The following is a 19,500-nucleotide window of genomic DNA, read 5'->3' on the forward strand; positions in this document are numbered from 1 at the left end:
GGATACCTATTTAGGTTGGAGGGGAGAGAGCAGTTGGGATGGGAGCGAGAGAAAGGGATCTATTGGAAAGGATTATGAGAGAGAAAAGAGTGCCTTTTTGGGGTTGGAGGGAGAGATGGAGCTATCAGGGCTGGAGTGGGAGATGGAGTTATTGGGGCTGGAGGAAGAGAGGGAGCTATCAGTACAGAAGGATCGAGTGACCACAATTCAATAAGGATGAGACAATGGACAATAAATTGCTGGTGCTGGAAACCAGAAGCAAAACAGAAATTGCCGGAAAAATGTAGCAGGTTTGGTAGTACACGTGAAGAGAAAGCAGAGTTACCATTTTGGGTCCAGTGACCCTTTTTCAGGACAGGGAGGTCTATTTTGAGGACCCATAACAATGAAAGCACCTGCATATCCAAGCCCACAGTGAATGCTGAAAAGATACATCGCTTTTGGAGATTGCACTTTGTGTCTCCCTTTCAGTGTCCAGTTTCTTGGGAAACCCATGTAACCACAAGGAATTTTAAAGCAAACTCTCAGCATCATGTGAGTCTGATTTAAGTATGTCACTGAAGCGTATGAACTCTCCTACACTCAAGACATGCATGCTCCAATATTCTCTGCTGATAAAACAAAGTGATTGTGTACAGGTTCCCTATTTTAAAGTTCTTGTGTTCCTCCTATTCCTCTCTTCTCCACTCCTGTCAGCCTTGGTAGTAGGAGGGGACCATTAATACGGAAACTGTTGACTCTCCCTACATTTTCTGCATTAGTTGTGATGTTTTGAATTTACTGAAGGTACTCTCTAGTTTTCACAGCAGAGAGATGTTGAACTTGTTTAAATAAATCACAAAAAAAAGCGTCAAACCATGAAATTAGAGGATTGGGAAAGCAGAGACAGGAAAGTCTGAAGCTTTTAGTAGGCTTGTCTGACAAATTGAGATGGCAATCTGTTTCTAGTTGGTGATAGAAGAATATGATTTAATGCTAACAAATTGAAATTTGGTCATCAGGAAACAGCTTCTGTTTCTTTATGTCTAGAATTTCTTGTTCCAAGATGGATTCTATGTCTGAACCTCAGCAAAAATAACTTCTGATTGAATGCCAAGTAACTCTTACAACTCCAGTGACATCAAAAATAAAACTGCCAAGCTCATTTAGTTCAGATTAAATAGTGAGAGACTGTGAGAAATTGCACAAACTTGATCTGTGTTCAAGAGTCAGCGCTACTGAGGGTTCAATAGAAATTAAAATAGTAAGCAATTCCATTATTGGTGGGAAGCTTCACATCAATCTGCATTCCAGCCCTTGAGATGTTACAAAATCTGCCGGTTACCAACTACATGCACGGTATAAATGACAGAAGGAGGCTTACCTGCTGTAAAAGTGATGAAGCAGCCCAGCTGTGAATCAAATGGAAGCATTTTTACAGGCCTTGTCAGTGTTATACTGCCACAATATGCAAACACACAGGCAGTATCTCACATCAAACTGCACAGAAGCAGGCTGCATCACTGCAATTATTGATTACCTAACACTGTCTCATCTTCCTGTATGTGTGCTGAAGCTACTCGATTGTGGGAGAAGATCATCCTGTCAGTCCAGGGAATGTAGTAAGGATAAAAAGAAACATGAATGTTGTAAATCTGAAGGAAATGCAGAAAATATTGGAATTGGATAGCAGGTCAATTGATGTATGAATGATAAAGAGCAGTTAACAAAGGAGAACAAGCTGATGCGGATGGGTTCAATACCATCGTTTGATCTTTGGCTTCTGGCTTTGAGTCACAGCCACAGTTATGGCTACAGGATCCTCAATGCAAATCCTATCCTGGAGACCCTGATAAAAGTCGATCTAGATTAACAATGGGGTGGCATGGTGCCTCAGTATTTAGCACTGCTGCCTCACAATACCAGAGACCCAGGTTTGATTCCAGCCTTGAGCAACTGTGTGTAGAGTTTGCACATTCTCCATGTGTCTGTGTTGGTTTCCTCCTGCTACCCTGATTTTCTCCCATCGTTCAAAGATATGCAAGTGAGATGAATTAGCCATGGGAAATGGCTAAGGAAGGGTCACAGGACCCAGCGTGTTACTTCTGCTTTCTCTCCACAGATGGTGCCAGACCTGCTGAGCTTTGCCAGCAATGTCTGTTTTTGTAAAATAGATTCTTGTTGACCAAGAAGGGATGAAAAACTTTTGGAGAGATGATGGAATGTAAAGTTGAGGTTAAAATCAGAACAGCCATGATTGTATTGAATGGTGGTACAGGTTTGCAGGTCTAAGTGGCCCTAGTCTTGTTTCTTGTTCATATGTTTGTATGTTTATAAATATGATTACTTGTCTTGAATAACCACAATGCAGTATTAGTAACCAGATAAGTTCAAGCATATGAGCATGAAATTCCTCTTCATTATCTGAAATGGAGCATGTCTGTACACTAAAAAAGATAAGGTATAACAATGTGTTATAATTAAAAACCTAATAACCAGTTTAGTAGGATGTTTTAATAGAAGAGAGCATTATAATGTGAGTGGGACCTACAGTTTGGAAACTGCTGACATCAAAGATACAGTAGTGTTCAAAGTTTTTTGAATGTTTAGTATTTCACACAATGTGACAGTATTAAAGAATCTGCCAAGTACATTGATGTAATATAATTAATACTTTGTTTTCATGCAGTCTGATCCTCTTGGCTTAAATGCAACTTTGGAGTCAGGCGAGGGAGATTCAGCAACTGACAGTGGACAAAGGAAGCGACGGCATTCTGATGATACTCAGCAGCAGTCAGCAAACAGCTTTAAAAAACCAGCAGTAGGTTTCACCTGATGTTTGAATGTCATCTGCTGAAAAAAATTAGATTCTTTCACAACAGTGTATATATTAATGACCACTTTATGCTCTCTTATTTTATTTTTTACTTTGACAAGCAGGTTTCAGCTTCAGAACTGTGATATAAATGAGCTTTCGCTGTAATGTATCTTATTGATGTTGGAATATAGAATCATGGAGCTGTCAGGGGAAATGATTTGTTCCATTGTATCTGGTCTTTGATAGAGCAAACCATTTAGTCCCATTCCTTGTTTTACACCAAAGCTCTGTATATTTTGCAATTAATTCAATTCTGTTTCTACCACCCAATAAGAAAGCTAATTACTGATCATTCCTGATGAAGGGCTCTGGCCCGAAACGTCGAATTTCCTGTTCCTTGGATGCTGCCTAACCTGCTGTGCTTTAACCAGCAACACATTTTCAGCTAATTACAGATCATAACAACAATCTGTTTTAAAGACATTTTTTGTCAGCTCTGAGACCTTTTCCTCTTTTTAATCACCATCTCAGCTTCGTCACATAGCTGAATGCCCTCATTTCTTGTATCATTCTAATAAATTATTTTAACACCCTGTTTGTCCTTTGATCTATGCTTGGCACATTCTTAGTTATCTATATAGCATCTGAAACCACACAATGGCCTGAATTTTCCAGCAGGCAATTGGCAAATCTGCAGTGTAGATGGGAGTTGTGAATGGTACAGTTGGCACTTAAAGAGATTAGATTAGATTCCTTACAGTGTGGAAACAGGCCCTTTGGCCCAACCAGTCCACACCAACCCTCCGAAGAGTAACCCACCCAGACCCATTTCCCTCTGACTAATGCACCTAACACTATGGGCAATTTAGCATGGGCCAATTCACCTGCCCTGCACATCTTTGGACTGTGGGTGGAAACCAGAGCACCCAGAGAAACCCACACGTGGAGAATGTGCGAACTCCACACAGATAGTCACCCGAGGCTGTAATCAAACCTGGGACCCTGGTGCTGTGAGGCAGCAGTGCTAACCATTGAGCCACTGTGCTGTCAGATGATTGAAACCAGTAGAAAAGAAATAGACTTTGATATAAAATAGCTTATTTATTCACGCGTCAGTTTGGCACTACTATTGCAAAGCTATTTCACTCCTTGTATCTAACAATGTTTAGATAAATTGTCATTTGGTAGTGCCCAATTTGAGCATTGCTGAAAAAAAAACACATTTCATTGAAGTTTTTGTCTTGTAATCATCTGGACATTCATAAGAATGCTAAAGTAGGGGAGAAGAGCATCTTATGTTGTACGAGAAGAGAATGTTGATAGACTTCGATTGTTAGAGGTGTTACCACGTGAATGCACTATTTCAATGATAACTGACATTCTCCCCGTGTAGAGTAACAGGGATAAATGTAGAGTAACAGGGTAGGGGAATGGGTCTGGCTGGGATACTCTTCGGACAGTCAGTTGTGGACTTGTTGGGCTAAATGGCCTGTTCAGCACTGTAGGGATGCTAAGTTCATTTCACAACAACCAATGTTCTTGATAATCTGCATGAATGAGCAAACTCATAGTGATCTGGAAGTGACAGATAATGTGTCTGAAAAAGACTTGTAACTGACAGTTAAAAGTTAAGCTTTGTTTACATTTATGGCCCAGCAGCTTGACTTCACTTGATCAAGTCATTGCTCTTAGAAGTGAACTAGAGAAGACTACACTGAATTTGTTGAGTTGGAACAGGTGTAGTCTGAATCTTGATGAAGGGTTTTGGCTTGAAATGTTGACTTTCCTGCCCCTCAAATGCTGTCTGACCTGCTGTGCTTTTCTAGCTCCACATTTATTTACTCTGGCTTCCAGCATCCACAGTCCTTACTGTCTCCCAGTCTGTGTACATGTTCTTTCTGTGTGCAAAGAACAGAGTCATGTGTACATATATGTAATTGCCAGTACATTAAAGTACACCACACTGGGAACCAGATTGATCATCTTGAATTGGTTCTGAATACACTGGGAATTATTTAGAGTTATTTAGACACTAATAGAGTCAAGATTAGAGTGGTGCTGGAAAAGCACAGCAAGTCAGGCAGCATCCGAGGAGCAGGAAAATCGACGTTTTTGGGAAAAGCCCTTAAACAGGAATGAGGCTGGGAGCCTCAGGAGTATCTCTCCACCCATTCTGGGAATGATCATACCTTGCTTATTGTGAACAGCTGAAAGGAGCATGCTATTTGATATGACCTGTGCACCTAGAATAGAGTAGAATCCCTACAGTGTGGAAATAGGCCCTTTGACACAACAAGTCCACAGTGATCCTCTGCAGAGTAACCCACTCAGACCTATTCCTCTACCCTTTTTTTAAACCCCTGTCTAATGCATGCAGCCTACATATCCCAGAACACTATGGGCAATTTTAGCATGGCCAATTCACCTAACCACCTGTGGGAGGAAACAGGACCACCTGGAGGAAATCCACACAGATGCAGAGAGGATGTGCAAAACTCCGCACAGACAGTCACCTGAGGTGGGGATTGAACTCGGATCCCTGGTGCTGTGCGGCAGCAATGCTAACCACTGACAGCTCATAGAATCACAGCTTCAGTGAAATTCATGTACCTATGTTGTTTTCCATTTCATTGAAATTCTTCTCTTGATGTGTGCAAGCCTTGACAAAATGTGTCAGCAATGTTTTTCAGCAATAGCTAGTGGTTATGTTGACAATAGTTTCTGAGTTCAGAGTATAATTTATCTTTATCTAACTATTGAAAAATGTTGCAAATGAAATTGGTGAACTTTTTTCCCTTTCTTTCTACAGATAGACACACCATTGACTCCCACAACTCTGATAGTTCCCATTTCTCCTATCGCCACTGCCACTCCCAGCACCCCTGCCTCCCGAACAAGCCGAATTAATTCAGCTGATGAGAAACAACAGCAAGCACCAACATCAGCACAAGTATCGGCAACAGCAGCATCCTGCTCATTGACTTCACCACCAATGCCTACACCTGCATCTGCACCTGCACCTGCACCCATCCGTCCTACAGCGTAAGTGCATAACCACAAATTCAGACTGCGGGGACTTTTAGTCTTTAAGTTTGTTACATGATATATTTGGAATTTGCCATTGTGGCATTTGTGAAAATCGACTGGCCAGCAACAAATACTCATTCAAACCAAAGTTACTCACAATCAAACCAGGATAGGACTGGTGATCGGTTCAATTAGTGCTTACTGAATTTCCTGAGGTTTTAGTGTTCCTGTTTGGCCGATAGGACAGCCCTGGTATTCCTCTGCACCGAGAATCAGCCCAGTGAATCTTCTTTGAGTGTGTCTCTTGTATTGATTGTAACAAGCTCAGCCAGGTAGACCTCATAGAATATGAATTCCCTGATTAGGGCTGTTAATTTGGTTCAGTCAGGGAGTTCTGGGTAACAGATATAAACAGGAATGTCAGAGGTTCTGTTCACTCTGCGAGCTGGCTCTGAGGAAGCTACATCAGTGTCAAATACTATGCACATGTAAATAAAGGTGACTTGGTGACGGGATACCGGGCTCCTTGGAGTTATTTCACCTCTGCTACACTGATCTCAATGGCATCCTGAAAATGTCCCCGGCCCAATTTTCCATCTTTTAACCAATTCTCTATCTGTGCTAATGTGCTACCTCAGCATCATAGGCTATTGTTGTTTTAAATATCCTAATGTGTAGTATGTTATCAAACACCTTCTGGCAATCCAGTTATATTCTCTCCATTGGTCCCTCTTAATCTACTTTGCTTGTTATCAGAGAATTCTAAAGAATGAGTTAGGTATAATTTCCCCCTCATGAAGCCGTGCTGACTCTGTCTGATTATATTACATATTTCTACATGCTTTACTATTACATCCTTTATTACAGAGTCTAATATTTTCTCTATGACAGATGTTAAGCTAACTGGCCTATAGTTACCTGATTTTGTCGTCTTCCCTTTTTGAATAAGTGTTCCATTGGCAGTTTTCCAATTTTCCAATCTTCCAGCATTTTTTGAGAATATAAGGCCTCTTGGAAGATTACAATCAATGCATCTAGTATCAAGGGTTACTTCTTCTCATATCCTAGGATGCATCCCATCACATCAAGGAGACCTATTGGCTTTTAGCCCCATTAATTTTCCTCGTACTTTTTCTTTAGTGATATTATTGTTTTAATTTCCTTCCACCCCTTTTTGCCCCTTGATTATTTGTAATTTTTGGAGTGACGTTTGTGTCTTCGACTGTGTCAACTCTTTTGCCATTTCTTAGTTCCCCATTATCATGTTCCCAGCATTAATTTCAAAAGGGCTGTGTTCAGTTTGATCTCTTTGTTCCTTTTTATTATCTTAAACAAGCTTTTCCTGTCTGCCTTGGAAGTTGCAGGTTTACTCTCAAAATTTATTTTTTCCCTCTTTATTACTTTTCTGGTCATTTTCTGTTGATTTTTAAAACCAAATCCTCTGGCATAATTCTAACCTTTGCCAAATTGTATGTTTTTTTGCTTTCAATTAGACACTATCTTTAATTTCCCTGGTTGATCATGGTTGATTTATCCCTTTCCTAGAGTCTTCCTGCAATTGTTCCTTAACTTTCCTTGCTGCTAAACTCCTTTCTCAGTCCACTCCAGATAGCTCTGTCCTCATTCCTTTGTTTGTTTATCCTTATTAAAGTTTAACTCAGTTTTTCTGCCTCACGTTTTCCCTTACAGACTGAATACAAAATTCTACTATATTATGATCACTGTTTTCTGGAGAGTCCCTCGAGATCAAATTGTATGAAACAATTAGGTAGCTTAATAAAATGTTATGATTTATCACTAGGGGAATTGAATAGAAAAGTACAGAGGTTAGGCTTCAGTTATACAGGGCATTGGTGAGACCACATATAGAGTTCTGTGCATAGTATAGCTCATCTTATTGAAGGAAGGGTGTAAATGTGTTGGATGCAGTTCAGAGAAGGGTTTACCCGATTAAGAACTGGGACAGGAAGGTTGTTTTCTGAGGAAAGGACATATAAGTTAGGCTTGTATCCATTGGAGTTTAAAGAATAAGAGCTGATTTACTTGAAACATATTAGATGGTCTTAACAGAGTGGATATGGAAAGGATATTTCCTTTTAGGGGAGAATCTAGAAAGATGAGAAAGTTTTAAAATCTGGGTTACCAACTTCAAACAATTTAGGCAAGATGTTTTATCTGAGTGGGTCATGAGTCTTTGGAATTCTTCCTGAAGAAGTGATAGAAGCAGAGTCCTTGAATGCCTTTATGGTATACAAGAGGTTTAAAGGTTAGCAAGGATAAGGTGGCAATGCAGGTTTAAGGTTGCAGTCAGATCAGCCTGATCTTATTGAATGGTAGAGGACCTTTGAGGAGCTAAACAACTTCCTCCTGATCTTAATTCAAAAGTTCCAGAGCTCCTCCATGTCACATTTCAGAGCTCCTCCATGTTGGGTTGCAGGTCACATACCAGAGCACCTTCCTGTCTTGTTTGGGAATGTTTCCAAAGTTCAGTGGTGATGATAATTGTATTGAAAAGTCACTGATGACTGGCTGAGGCTGTTGGCGGTGGGAAGTCATGTGGTGAAACGTCCAGGACTATGTCCACCTGAATCTGCAATTCTACTAAAGTTGAATTCTATTCAGAGGATGAGGGATCTGTAATTAAAGTTGATAATCTAGCATGGTGGAGAAGTAAACAATTCACAAATGTAAAGAGGAAGTTGCAGAATCAGAATAGATGATGCAATAACTTATTCCTTTGAAATTCTTTGTCTACATATTAATTAATATAAAAGGTTCAGCTAACATGTAATATCAACAGGCATGAAGTGAGAGAGTTTGGTATGAATAGTGATATGGGACTCTTTGGAGAGTTCAGTCATGTTTAAAAACCATGGGGATGCATATTGATTCTGTCAGTTTGGATTCTATGAATGTGAATTTACAATCCTTGTGTTGCAGTGTGTACTGGGATCTTGATATTCCAACTAATGCGGTGATAAAGGAGCGTCCTCCAATTGAGATGCTTCCGCCACACCCAGATGTGGAGGTATTACGTGCACAGCTGACAGTGAAACTGAGGCAACACTACCAGGAGCTGTGCCAGCAAAGAGAAGGTAACTTCCACAGGGATATAGACATATTTTGTTCCACATAGTGATGTTGCTCGTCCTGATGAGCCTGGAAAAAATTACTAAGTAAAGAAAACCATGCTTCATAATTCAGACTTTTATCTACCAAGAAAGCTTGGTTTTCCCATCCTCTGTATTGGCCAAAATAATTTAGAACCTATATTTTGAAAACGAGGTACCATTTGAGGGCACGGTTAGATGTAGCTCAGTAGAAGTGCTTTTGAAACAGAAAGTTGTCAGTTCAGATTTGAGCACATAATTTAAGATGACAGAGCATAACTTTTGATGGCATCTTTATTTGGGTGTGACATCAAACTGAGGGCCCATCTGTTCTCTCAGGTGAACTAAGAGATTCAGTTACTATATGAATGAACAAAGAACTCTTCTAATGATCTAACCCATTAATATTCATTTATTACCCCCACAGGTCATCTATCTCATTGCTTGTGTTGGGGATCACTGCACTCAAATTGGTAGCTACATTTCTCTGAATTGAAACAAAAATTATACTTCCAGAGGGACTTGTTGGATGTAAAGCATTTGGGTGTTTACAAGTCTTTTAATTCACAGATTATTTTCATCTCTGGTAGATTCTAACCTTTGCTAGGCACCAGTCACTCTGTGGTATAATGCCAAGATTGGAGTGGTGTTGGAAAAGCACAGCAGGTCAGGCAGCATCCGGAGGAGCAGAAAAATTGATGTTTCAGGCAGAAGCCCTTCAACCGGAAGAGCTTTTATCCGAAACATCAATTTTCCTGCTCCTGCCTGACCTGCAGTTCTTTTCCAGCACCTCTCTAATCCTGATTCTAATCTCCAGCATCTGCAGTATCCACCTCTGCCCTGTGGTATAATGCCAAATGTGCTAGCCGAGGAATTGAATATTATGGGACATGTTAACTCTAGAGGGCACACAGCCAAAATGGTCCTTACCTCGTCCAAACTCCAGTGTGAAATTTCTGTTGCTGATCACTGGATAGGCTTCCGTTGGGTCTGGTTGCTGTATCTTAACTGCCAGCTGGACTTAAGACAACCAAGTCAGAACAGCCCAATGGCAAACACGAGTGGGGAATAGGGTGGAAATGGACATGTGAAGCCGATGATAGCTAAACCAGGCACTTAGTTAGTCTTATGGAATCACCCAGAGAAAACCACATGTGACTAAAGTTCACATTTTTATTTTGAGTATTGTTCATTTTGGGATAATCTACCGTCTGTACCAACATGCTCTTCTGGTTTTCACTTTTTGCGTTTGCAAGAGACCGCATCTTTTTATTTTTGGACTTTGAGTTGAAAGTGAAGAAAATGGACATCGCTTTTAAAGAAAAGGGAGAATATGCAAGGAGGTTTTTGCATTATTGGAAAACAAGTGAAGCAAGTGATGTATATGAGACAATGTGAGTGTTTGGGGACATAGAGTCCAGACAAACTGGCACCATCGGTTGTGGGTTTAGGAAAGCTCATCATAGTAACAGCCCTCTGATTTGTCCAGCTGCATCTTATCATAGATCCTGTGAGGAAAATGCAAATAGAAGCAAGGAGAAACCTTCAAAAATTGGCTGCATTGACATTTCTTTGATGGCTTCCGTTTAAATTTATGCTCTCGAATTTTCTGTCCAAAGGAGCAGGAAAGCTGCATTTAGAGACCTGAAAGAAATAATTCTAAAGTCCAAGGGAAAAGGAGACCCCCAGGTCCAACCAGTCAATCAGTGGACCAAAGATTGACCAGTGCTGTGCAGATAGCATTTTGCCACTATCAAAGAATATGGGATTATGAGAAGAATCTCAGTGTTGTTTTGACATGAGAGTTTTAGTTATGAAGTGAGATTGGTTAGATTATTGTTTGCCATGGAGCAGATGAGACTAGGGAAGGGTAGGATTCAGATGTTTAAAATTACGAGGGCCATAGGTAGGATAGACAGGAAGGAACTTTGCCTTGGCAAAGGGATCCATGGCCAGGGGTGGAGATTTAAAGTAAGCAGCAGGAGGTTGAGAGGGTATGGAGGAAAACAAAAATTTGCCCAGAGGGTGATAGGAATTTGAAACTCACAGTCTGTAAAAGTGGTAGAGACAGACACTCTCATAACATTTAAAATAAGTTTTTAGATTGCACTTGCAATGCCAAAGCATACAAGGCTATCAGTCAAGTGCTGGAAATGGGATTAGAATAGTTAGGTGTTTGTTTGTGACTGGTTTTCAGACCCAATGGGCCAAAGGGCATTTTCTTCTGCTTTAGACCTCAATGAGACCATCCAGTTTTGTGAAATGGATTGGTGATACAGAATTGCATTTCCTTGACTACCTTTCTTTCGCTCCATCCATATTTGTGACTTGTGTATTTCTCTTTGTGCGACTTTTAGTTTGTGCGTGCATGTTAAAATTTAAAAGGGCAAAGGTTTAAATTGTATAGTCATAAGTCGGCAGTTAATTTTCCTTGTTTTTGCCATTTATTAAGAAAATCAGTTTGCTTACAATAAATAGTTACAGGTACACAATCCTTTTTCCGAAACCCTTGGTGCCGGCTGGTTTTCAGAATTGAGAATTTTCGGATTTTGGCACAAGTGACAGTTTAACAGTGAAATAAAAAATACTTTTCAAACAGCAGATGCACCTGTGAGTATTACAAGTGCTGAGACAGAATTGACGCCTGCCTGTGCAGGGCCAGGCCGCCATGTCACATCTGAGTGACATGGGTCGAGTGGGTATGGAGTTGGGTTAACTGTTTGCACGCCAAACAACCTTGTTATGAAGAAAAAAACTTCACAAAAGAACTTCGGATTTTGGGGCTTTTCAGATTTGGGATTTTGGATAAAGGATTGTGTACCTGTATTTTCTTCTTAATGACATAAAAAGCTGTTGTGTATCTCTTTTAACCTGAATGAAACAGTTAGGTAATTTGGCCATTTTGGTAGTTCAATTAAATTTTCATATTTGTGGCAACTTTGACAAGAGTGGAACTTGGTGTGGTTCACTCTCCACATTGAGTCCTGACATATTGCTAAAGTGGCTTCTATTTTCAATTAAAGATCTGTGATTATATTGCTTGATTTACTCAGGCATAAGCTAATGGGCCACTCATGCTAAGGGTTTGTTATATTATGTCAAGCGGGTATTATGTGAATTAGGAATAAATGGAATTTTCATCCTCCATCCCATAGCAACCCAGGAAACATTCTATCTTTAGACTAGGTTTCCAGCTGCTCTATATGAGAAGGGCCTTTGATTCCTGTTTAACATCCGTTTGATTGCTCTGGTAGGGATTGAGCCACCTCGTGACTCTTTTAATCGCTGGCTTCTGGAGCGCAAGGCCATCGATAAAGGCAAGGATCCGCTGCTGCCCAGTGACTGTGATCCTGTTGTCTCTCCCTCCATGTTTCGTGAAGTGATGAATGACATTCCTATCAGGTAACAGAAATGTCCTTTTGTGATATGGGCTATATTAAATATACCAATGTAGTAAAGCACATACCAATTTCACCCCTTCCCACCTGCTGCTGCCACCTGCTCAAAAAGTGTATGCTGCTTATGTCAAGCTTTGCTTCCCATCTTTGGGACAGTAACATTATACATGTGCCTTATCCCCTACCTAAACCAGTGAAAAAGATTAAGCCTATGCTTGTTTACAGACCCACATATGCAGGTGATAGTGATACTTATTTGGACCACATGTTGAATACTGTGTGTATTTAAAAGGGGATTGGTTAGCTCAGTTGGCTGGACCGCTGCATGTGGCCTTGGTATCAGGATTAGACCGGGTCAATGCAGAAAGCATATTCCTGATGACAATGGAGTCCACAACCAGTGATCACGCTCTGAGGATATGGCAACATAAGAACAGGAGTAGGGCCATTCAATCCCTCAAGCCTGTTCCACCATTCAATAAGATCATGACTGATCTGCGAGGAACTGCACATACCTGCCTTTGGTCCATATCTCCCTTCACACCTTTGCATAATAAAAAATCATCTATCTCAGATTTAAAATAAACAACTGATGCAGCATCCACTGATGTTTGTGGAAGAGTATTCCAAATGTATGTGTTCCTTTGTGTGTAGAAGTGCTTCCTGAATGTTCTGGCCCTAATTTCGGACTCTGCCTGCTAGTTCTAGAATTCCTAACCACTGGATATAGTTTATCTTATTGACGATATTTTCTTCCGGTTAATATCTTGAAGATGTTGATCAGGTTACCCCTTAACCATCTAAATTCCAGAGAAAACATGTCTAATTTGTGTAATTTCTCCTCATAACTTAAACAAGAATCGAAATTGTTGAAAATTCTAAGCAGATCATTAAGGCTGATTGTCTAACTCAGTACCATGTTCCTGCTATCTTCCTGTACCCTTTGATCCTTTTAGCCCCTCCTTTACTTGGCAGAGAAAAGCTTAGCTCATTAACTTGCTTGATTATTTTCTGCACCTGTTGATGACATTTTAAAGATTTATGCACCAAATCTCATTAGACATCCACTGTATTTAACTTCATACCATCTAGAAAGTATTGTATCCTTTTTTTGGTCCAAAATGGGTAACCTCATACTTGCTTACATTTAATTTCATCTGTCACAGTTTTGCCCATTCACTTAGTCTATCAATATCCCTTTGTAATTTAATGCTATCTTAATGGGGTAGGCTATTTATAACTGAGATGAGAATGTCTTTACCCAGAATTCTCTGCCACAGAGAGAAGGAGTTAGAGATAATTCTTCTGGCTGAAGGGATCGTAGGGCATGGGGGAGATAGCAGGAACATGTTACTGAGTTGGATGATCAGCAATAATCATATTGAATTGTGGAGCGGGCAAGTTGGCTCTATCAGTTAGATGGCAGATTTGTCATGCAGGGTGATGCCAACCATTTGGGGTTCAATTGCCACACTGGCTCAGGTTGCTATGAAGGACTCTTCTTCTCATTCTCTCCTCTCACCTGGAGTCTGGTGACCCACAAATTAAACCACCACCAGTCATTTCTCTTGTTAATGAGAGAGCAACCCCATGGTTTGATGAGATTATGGCAACCTTTTGCTGTGTGAATTTCTGATCATCATATTAGAAAAAGAATATAGAGGCACTGGAGAGAGTACAGAGAGAGATTTACAACAGTGATGCAAGACATTGATAGGTATACATATCAGAAGAGGATTTTCATGCAAGGTCTCTTTGAATGCAATGAAAGTAAACACTGCACACTGAGACCCGTATGAAAACAGCATCTCTTGTAATAATTGTGTATTGGAAGGATCATGCCATAATTATTGAAGATTTTACTTGACTATTTTGGTTTCAATTTTTTAAATGTGACATTGGTTTCAGCGTTGAAGATGGAATGCTGAAATTAAAATGTAGCTTTGTACTTTCATTTAAAGGTTGTCTCGCATTAAGTACAGGGAGGAAGCCCGGAGACTGCTTTTCAAATATGCTGAGTCTGCAAAACGGATGATTGAATCCAGGTATTATTTTAAATCTGCTTTTGGGATCACTGGCGAGGGCAATATCTATTGCCCATCTCTCACTATCCTCCAGAATGAGCAACCTTCTTGAATCTCTGCTGTCTGTCCACAGTGTTACTTGTTACTAAACAAAATTACTTGTTCTGTAGTAACTTCATACAACTGAGTAGGCTGCTGGATCTCTTCGGTGAAGAGTCAGCCATATTGCTATGGATTTGAAGTCATAGAGGGGTAGACCGGATAAGATAGTAGGTTCTTCACTGAGGTACATTAGAGAACCAAGTGAGCTTTTACAGCCTGGTCATTTCCTGTTCATTATTAATGCCACTATAATTTTCTTGCAGCCTAATTAATTAATTTTAAATTAATTTGGTGTTGTTATTTTGAATTTTAGTTTGACCTTGTGTGTCTGGAGCATAAGCCCAGGCCTCTGGATAGCTAGTTGAGTTACAATAGCATTATGCAATGATCTCCTATCTCAGGGCCAGCTTTTCAGAAAAACTCTCGGAGGTTTCAAGGTGTCAGTTATATTTTGATAAACTCTGGCACATAGTCTGACAGGTATTCTCTGTGATGCCTTCAATCTCTCAGAATTCTGAGTTATAGATACTCAGAGACTTTGAGAATTCTCATTGTTATATAAAGACTGTGTTAAGTCTCAGTGTCAGATACTCAGACAGACATCAGGACTTCTAACTGTCGGATATTCAGACGGCCTGTTAATTCTGACAAACCGTATGAATTTGTTCTTTCTTTTGTGTAATGAACTGTTGGTAACAAGCATCTGCAGCCTCATGTGAATATGTTTCAGTGACCAAACACTACATTAAGCAACTACAAAAAAACTTTAACATATGGTCTATCAAACCAGATTTCATTCTAGGGTTTTACTTGTGCATTACCTTTAGCTAGGATCTGATTGTGAAATCAGACAGGGTGCATAAACCCAACAATAATAGCATGCAGACTGATATCAACAGCTCAGTTAAAATAGCATGTACTGAATGTTTTTAAACTGTAGAATTTTTTCTTCAGTTTGAAGACCAGCACTTTTAAATGCCTTTCCAGTTCCAAGGGTATTTAATGGCTTGAGAGCTTATCTTTAGTTTGAAGACCAGCCAGGTTTGGGAGGCAGGGCTTCTGAAATCTGAGTACTAGCGGCAGTTTGAGAGTTTATCTCCACTTTTTGTCCATCTTTGTCTGCTTTTACAATCCAAAGGGAAACTTGACCTCTCCCCCTTTCCCATGGGATTCCTGTACCTCTCCCAAAGAGTACTTACTTTTCCAATGAACTCCAGTACAGTTAAACCTCCTGAAAAGTGAAAAGCTTCCAGGTGATATACAACATGGAAAGGTGAAATAAAGACCAACATTCCATTTGCTTTCCTTATTACCTGCTAAACTTATACTCTAGTTTTTTTTTGTGATTTACGCATGAGGGACACCCAAATCCCTTGATACAGTAGTTTTCCATAGTCTTTCTCCATTTAAAAATATTCAGCTCCTCTAAACTTCCTGCTACCTGACATTTTCCTTTATTATATTCCATCTTCCAAGTTTTTACCCATTTATTTAAAATGTTTTTTTCCCTTTGTGGACTTTTTATGTCATCCTTATCATTTGCCTATATTGGTGTTACCTGCAAACTTGGTGATAGGACATTCACATCCCTTCTGGAGCACATCTTCAGTGTACTATTGCTGGTATTTGGTCAGGGCTCATAGTCTTTGCAGTATCCAGTGCCTTCAGTGTTTCTTGATGTCACATAGACTGAGTTGAATTGTTTGAAGACTGGCATCTATTGCTAGGGACAGCAGGAGAGCGAGGCTGAGATGGATCACTCGGTACTTCTAGCTGAAGATTGTTACAAGTGCTTCAGCTTTCTCTTTTGCATTGTTGTGCTGGGCTTCCCTATTGCTGAAGATGTGGATATTTATGGAGCCTCCACCTCCTATTAGTTCTTTAATTGGTTACCAGAATTCATGACTGGATATGGCAGGATTGCAGAGCCTATATCTGATTCATTTGTTTAGAATTTGTTTAGCTATATGTTTGCTGCTTCTGTTGTTTGGCATACAAGTTATCCTGTCTAGTTTGATACCTTAGTTTTGTATTTGCCTGCAGTTATTCCTGGCATTTCATCTTGCAGTTCTCACTGAACCACTGTTGATCTCCTGTTTAATGGTAATGGTAGAGTGAGGAATATAAAATACTACGTGGTTACACACTGTAGTTCGATACAGTTCTGGTGCTGCTGATGTCCCACAGTGCCTCAAGGATGCTAGATCTGTTCAAAGTCTGTATGATAGCACAGTGGTCATACCACACAACTTGATTGAGGGAATCCTTAACATGAACACGGAAGGAATGTTCAGAAGGAATGTACCAGAGTCACTCTTACCAATGCTGTCAGTGATGGGTGCATCTGGTGTAGATAGATTGCTGAGAACAAGGTCAAGTTGATTCTTTATTTTTCTTTAACCACCTGCTCTAGGCCCAGACTCAAAGCTGTGTCCTTTTAGACTTGGTCAGTAATGGTGCTACTGAGCCACTCCTAGAGGTGGACATTGAAATCCTCCAGCAGCTAACTTATATCCTTAACAAGATCTGTAGTACGTATGCCACCAAGAGCTGGATAATTGGCTGCAGATTAGAACTGGTGTTGCAATGCATAGAGTGATTCCATTGAAAGGAAGGCTGTGTATTCACTTGGGTAAGGGTGGTGGGGAGGATGTTCTAAACTGTATTTCTTGCTATTGTTTGACTTTAGGTCTAAGTAGTTGGAAGGAAATGGATGCCTGCATGTGCCTGGAACGCATTGCCAGCAGAGGTGGTAGAGATGGGCACGTAAGATGTTTCCAGACAGGTACATGAATGGGCAGGAAGCATAGGAATGCAGACCCTTAGAAAATAGGTGACAGTTTAGATAGAGGATCTGGATTGGCACAGGCTTGAAGGGCTGAATGGCCCGTTCCTGTGCTGTAATTTTCCTTGTTCTTTGTTCTTGTTCTACATCATCCCAATCGGGCAATGGATTTGGATTTCTCTTACTTTGGTTCAGAAACCTGTAAAAGGTAGTGATAAGTTTCTACACATGTCAGACAACAGGCTGATCAAGCAAACACAAATGTAAATGTATTTGTATTGGAATTTTCCCAAAATCTGTTGAAGATGGTACATTGAATAGATAGATCATGAGCAATAGTGAGCGAAGGAGTCTGTTGCCATCAGAGCAATCTTGTCTGATCCAGTTGTGTAATTAGCAAAGCCTTGTCTCAATAATGAGTTTATGCCTCTCTATCCTGACTAACTCTTGTTCTTCCTCAGAAATGCTACCCCAGATGTCAGGAAAACTGTGAAGTGGAATGTTGAAGATACTTTCAACTGGCTACGAAAAGAACCATCTGCCACAAAGGAAGACTATATGGTATGGGAAAGATTGCGGTCCAATGGGAATGTGGTGGTGTCAAGTGAATGATGGTCAGGTTAGGGCATCAGTTCCTGAAGAAGGGCTTATGCCAGAAACGTCGATTCTCCTCCTCCTCGGATGATGCCTGGCCTGCTGTGTTTTTCCAGCACCACATTTTTCAACTCTGGTCTCCAGCATCTGCAGTCCTCACTTTCTCTTAGGGCATCAGTGACCTGGTTAGGATATGCTGAAAATGTGTTGCTGGAGAAGCGCAGCAGGCCAGGCAGCATCCAAGGAACAGGAAATTCGACGTTTCGGGCATAAGCCCTTCATCAGGATGCTGCCTGACATGCTGTGCTTCTCCAACAACACATTTTCAGCTCTGATCTCCAGCATCTGCAGACCTCACTTTCTCCTGGTTAGGATATGATGACCATGATAAGGAAACAGTAGTTGAGCCAGGGAAAAGGTGGCTGGTCCTGTCTGTGATATTATGATTAGATCTGAGGAGCAGTACCTGGATTAAGATATTAATGGCTGGACCAGGATGTGATAACCAGATCAGAGGTAAGATGGCCAGGCCAGGGAATCTGTGGAATGATGCCTGGAATGATGGATACGATGGAGAGGTCAAGGGAATACTGACCAGATCTTGGAACCATATAGCAATGGACAGGGTAGGGAATGGTTAAAGGACAATGAAATTTGTAAAGGGACAAGGCAAATTAGACAATAAATATGGTTTTGATAGTACAGAAAGTGAGCATTTCTGAAAAGACACATTTTTCAGAGCTTTTTGTCTTGTACACGTAAGGACATTTTTAAAAAAAATTCATGTTGTGGAGTACAAGTCATAGATAAGACATCACTTTTGTCTGTCTTTGGCAGCCCATACATATGTGACTATGATGTAGGGTGAGGATATATATATATATATATATATATGTGACTATAATGTAAGGTGAAGATATATATCACCAGCGGCATATTGCTCTTACACAAGTGCACAAGTGTTTTTCAGCTTGTTTTGGGAAATCCCAATGTCTCCTACATCCAGACGAAAGGGGTAGCCATGGGCACCCACGTGGGCCTCAGCTATGCCTGCCTGTTTGTCGGGTACGTGGAACAGTCCATCTTCCGCAGTTACACTGCACCATCCCCCACCTTTTCCTCCACTATATCGATGACTGTATTGGCGCCACCTCGTGCTCCCACAAGGAGGTTGAAAAGTTCATCAGCTTCACCAACCTCAAGTTCACCTGAAGGTCATCTGAAGACACCTTCCTCCCCTTCCTGGACTTCTCCATCTCCGTTTCCGGCGACTGACTCAACACAGCCATCCACTACAAACCAACCGACACCCACAGCTACCTGGACTACACCTCCTCCCACCCTACCTTCTGTAAAAATGCTATCCCTATTCCAAATTCCTCTGCCACATCTGCACCCAGGAGGACCAGTTCCACCATAGGACATCTCTGATAGCCTCCTTCTTTAAGGACCGCAATTCCCCTCCCACGTGGTCAATTATGCCCTCCAGCATATCTCCTCCATTTGCAACACCTCCACCCTTGAACCCCACCCCTCCAAATGCAACAAGGACAGAAACCCCCTGGTTCTCACCATTACCCCACCCACCTCCAGGTACACCGCAATATCTTCCACCATTTCAGCCACCTACAAACAGACCCCACCACCAGAGATATATTTCCCT

The 19,500-nt window shown here is 40.8% G+C and overlaps 1 protein-coding gene across 2 annotated transcripts in view; it reads left to right on the forward strand.

Annotated features, from left to right (window-relative positions):
• The window catches only part of pcif1 (phosphorylated CTD interacting factor 1), a 112,233-nt gene that overhangs the window by 40,824 nt on the left and 51,909 nt on the right, over nucleotides 1-19,500 (forward strand). For both annotated transcript variants that reach the window (XM_060836253.1, XM_060836254.1), the window contains exons 4-9: nucleotides 2,669-2,800; nucleotides 5,607-5,839; nucleotides 8,765-8,919; nucleotides 12,189-12,336; nucleotides 14,294-14,377; nucleotides 17,705-17,804. In XM_060836253.1, the coding sequence (XP_060692236.1) occupies nucleotides 2,669-2,800; nucleotides 5,607-5,839; nucleotides 8,765-8,919; nucleotides 12,189-12,336; nucleotides 14,294-14,377; nucleotides 17,705-17,804 (852 nt within the window). The remainder of the gene's footprint in view (nucleotides 1-2,668; nucleotides 2,801-5,606; nucleotides 5,840-8,764; nucleotides 8,920-12,188; nucleotides 12,337-14,293; nucleotides 14,378-17,704; nucleotides 17,805-19,500) is intronic.

This window comes from Hemiscyllium ocellatum, chromosome 15 (genome assembly GCF_020745735.1).
Source record: "Hemiscyllium ocellatum isolate sHemOce1 chromosome 15, sHemOce1.pat.X.cur, whole genome shotgun sequence".
Taxonomy (NCBI): Eukaryota; Metazoa; Chordata; class Chondrichthyes; order Orectolobiformes; family Hemiscylliidae; genus Hemiscyllium; species Hemiscyllium ocellatum.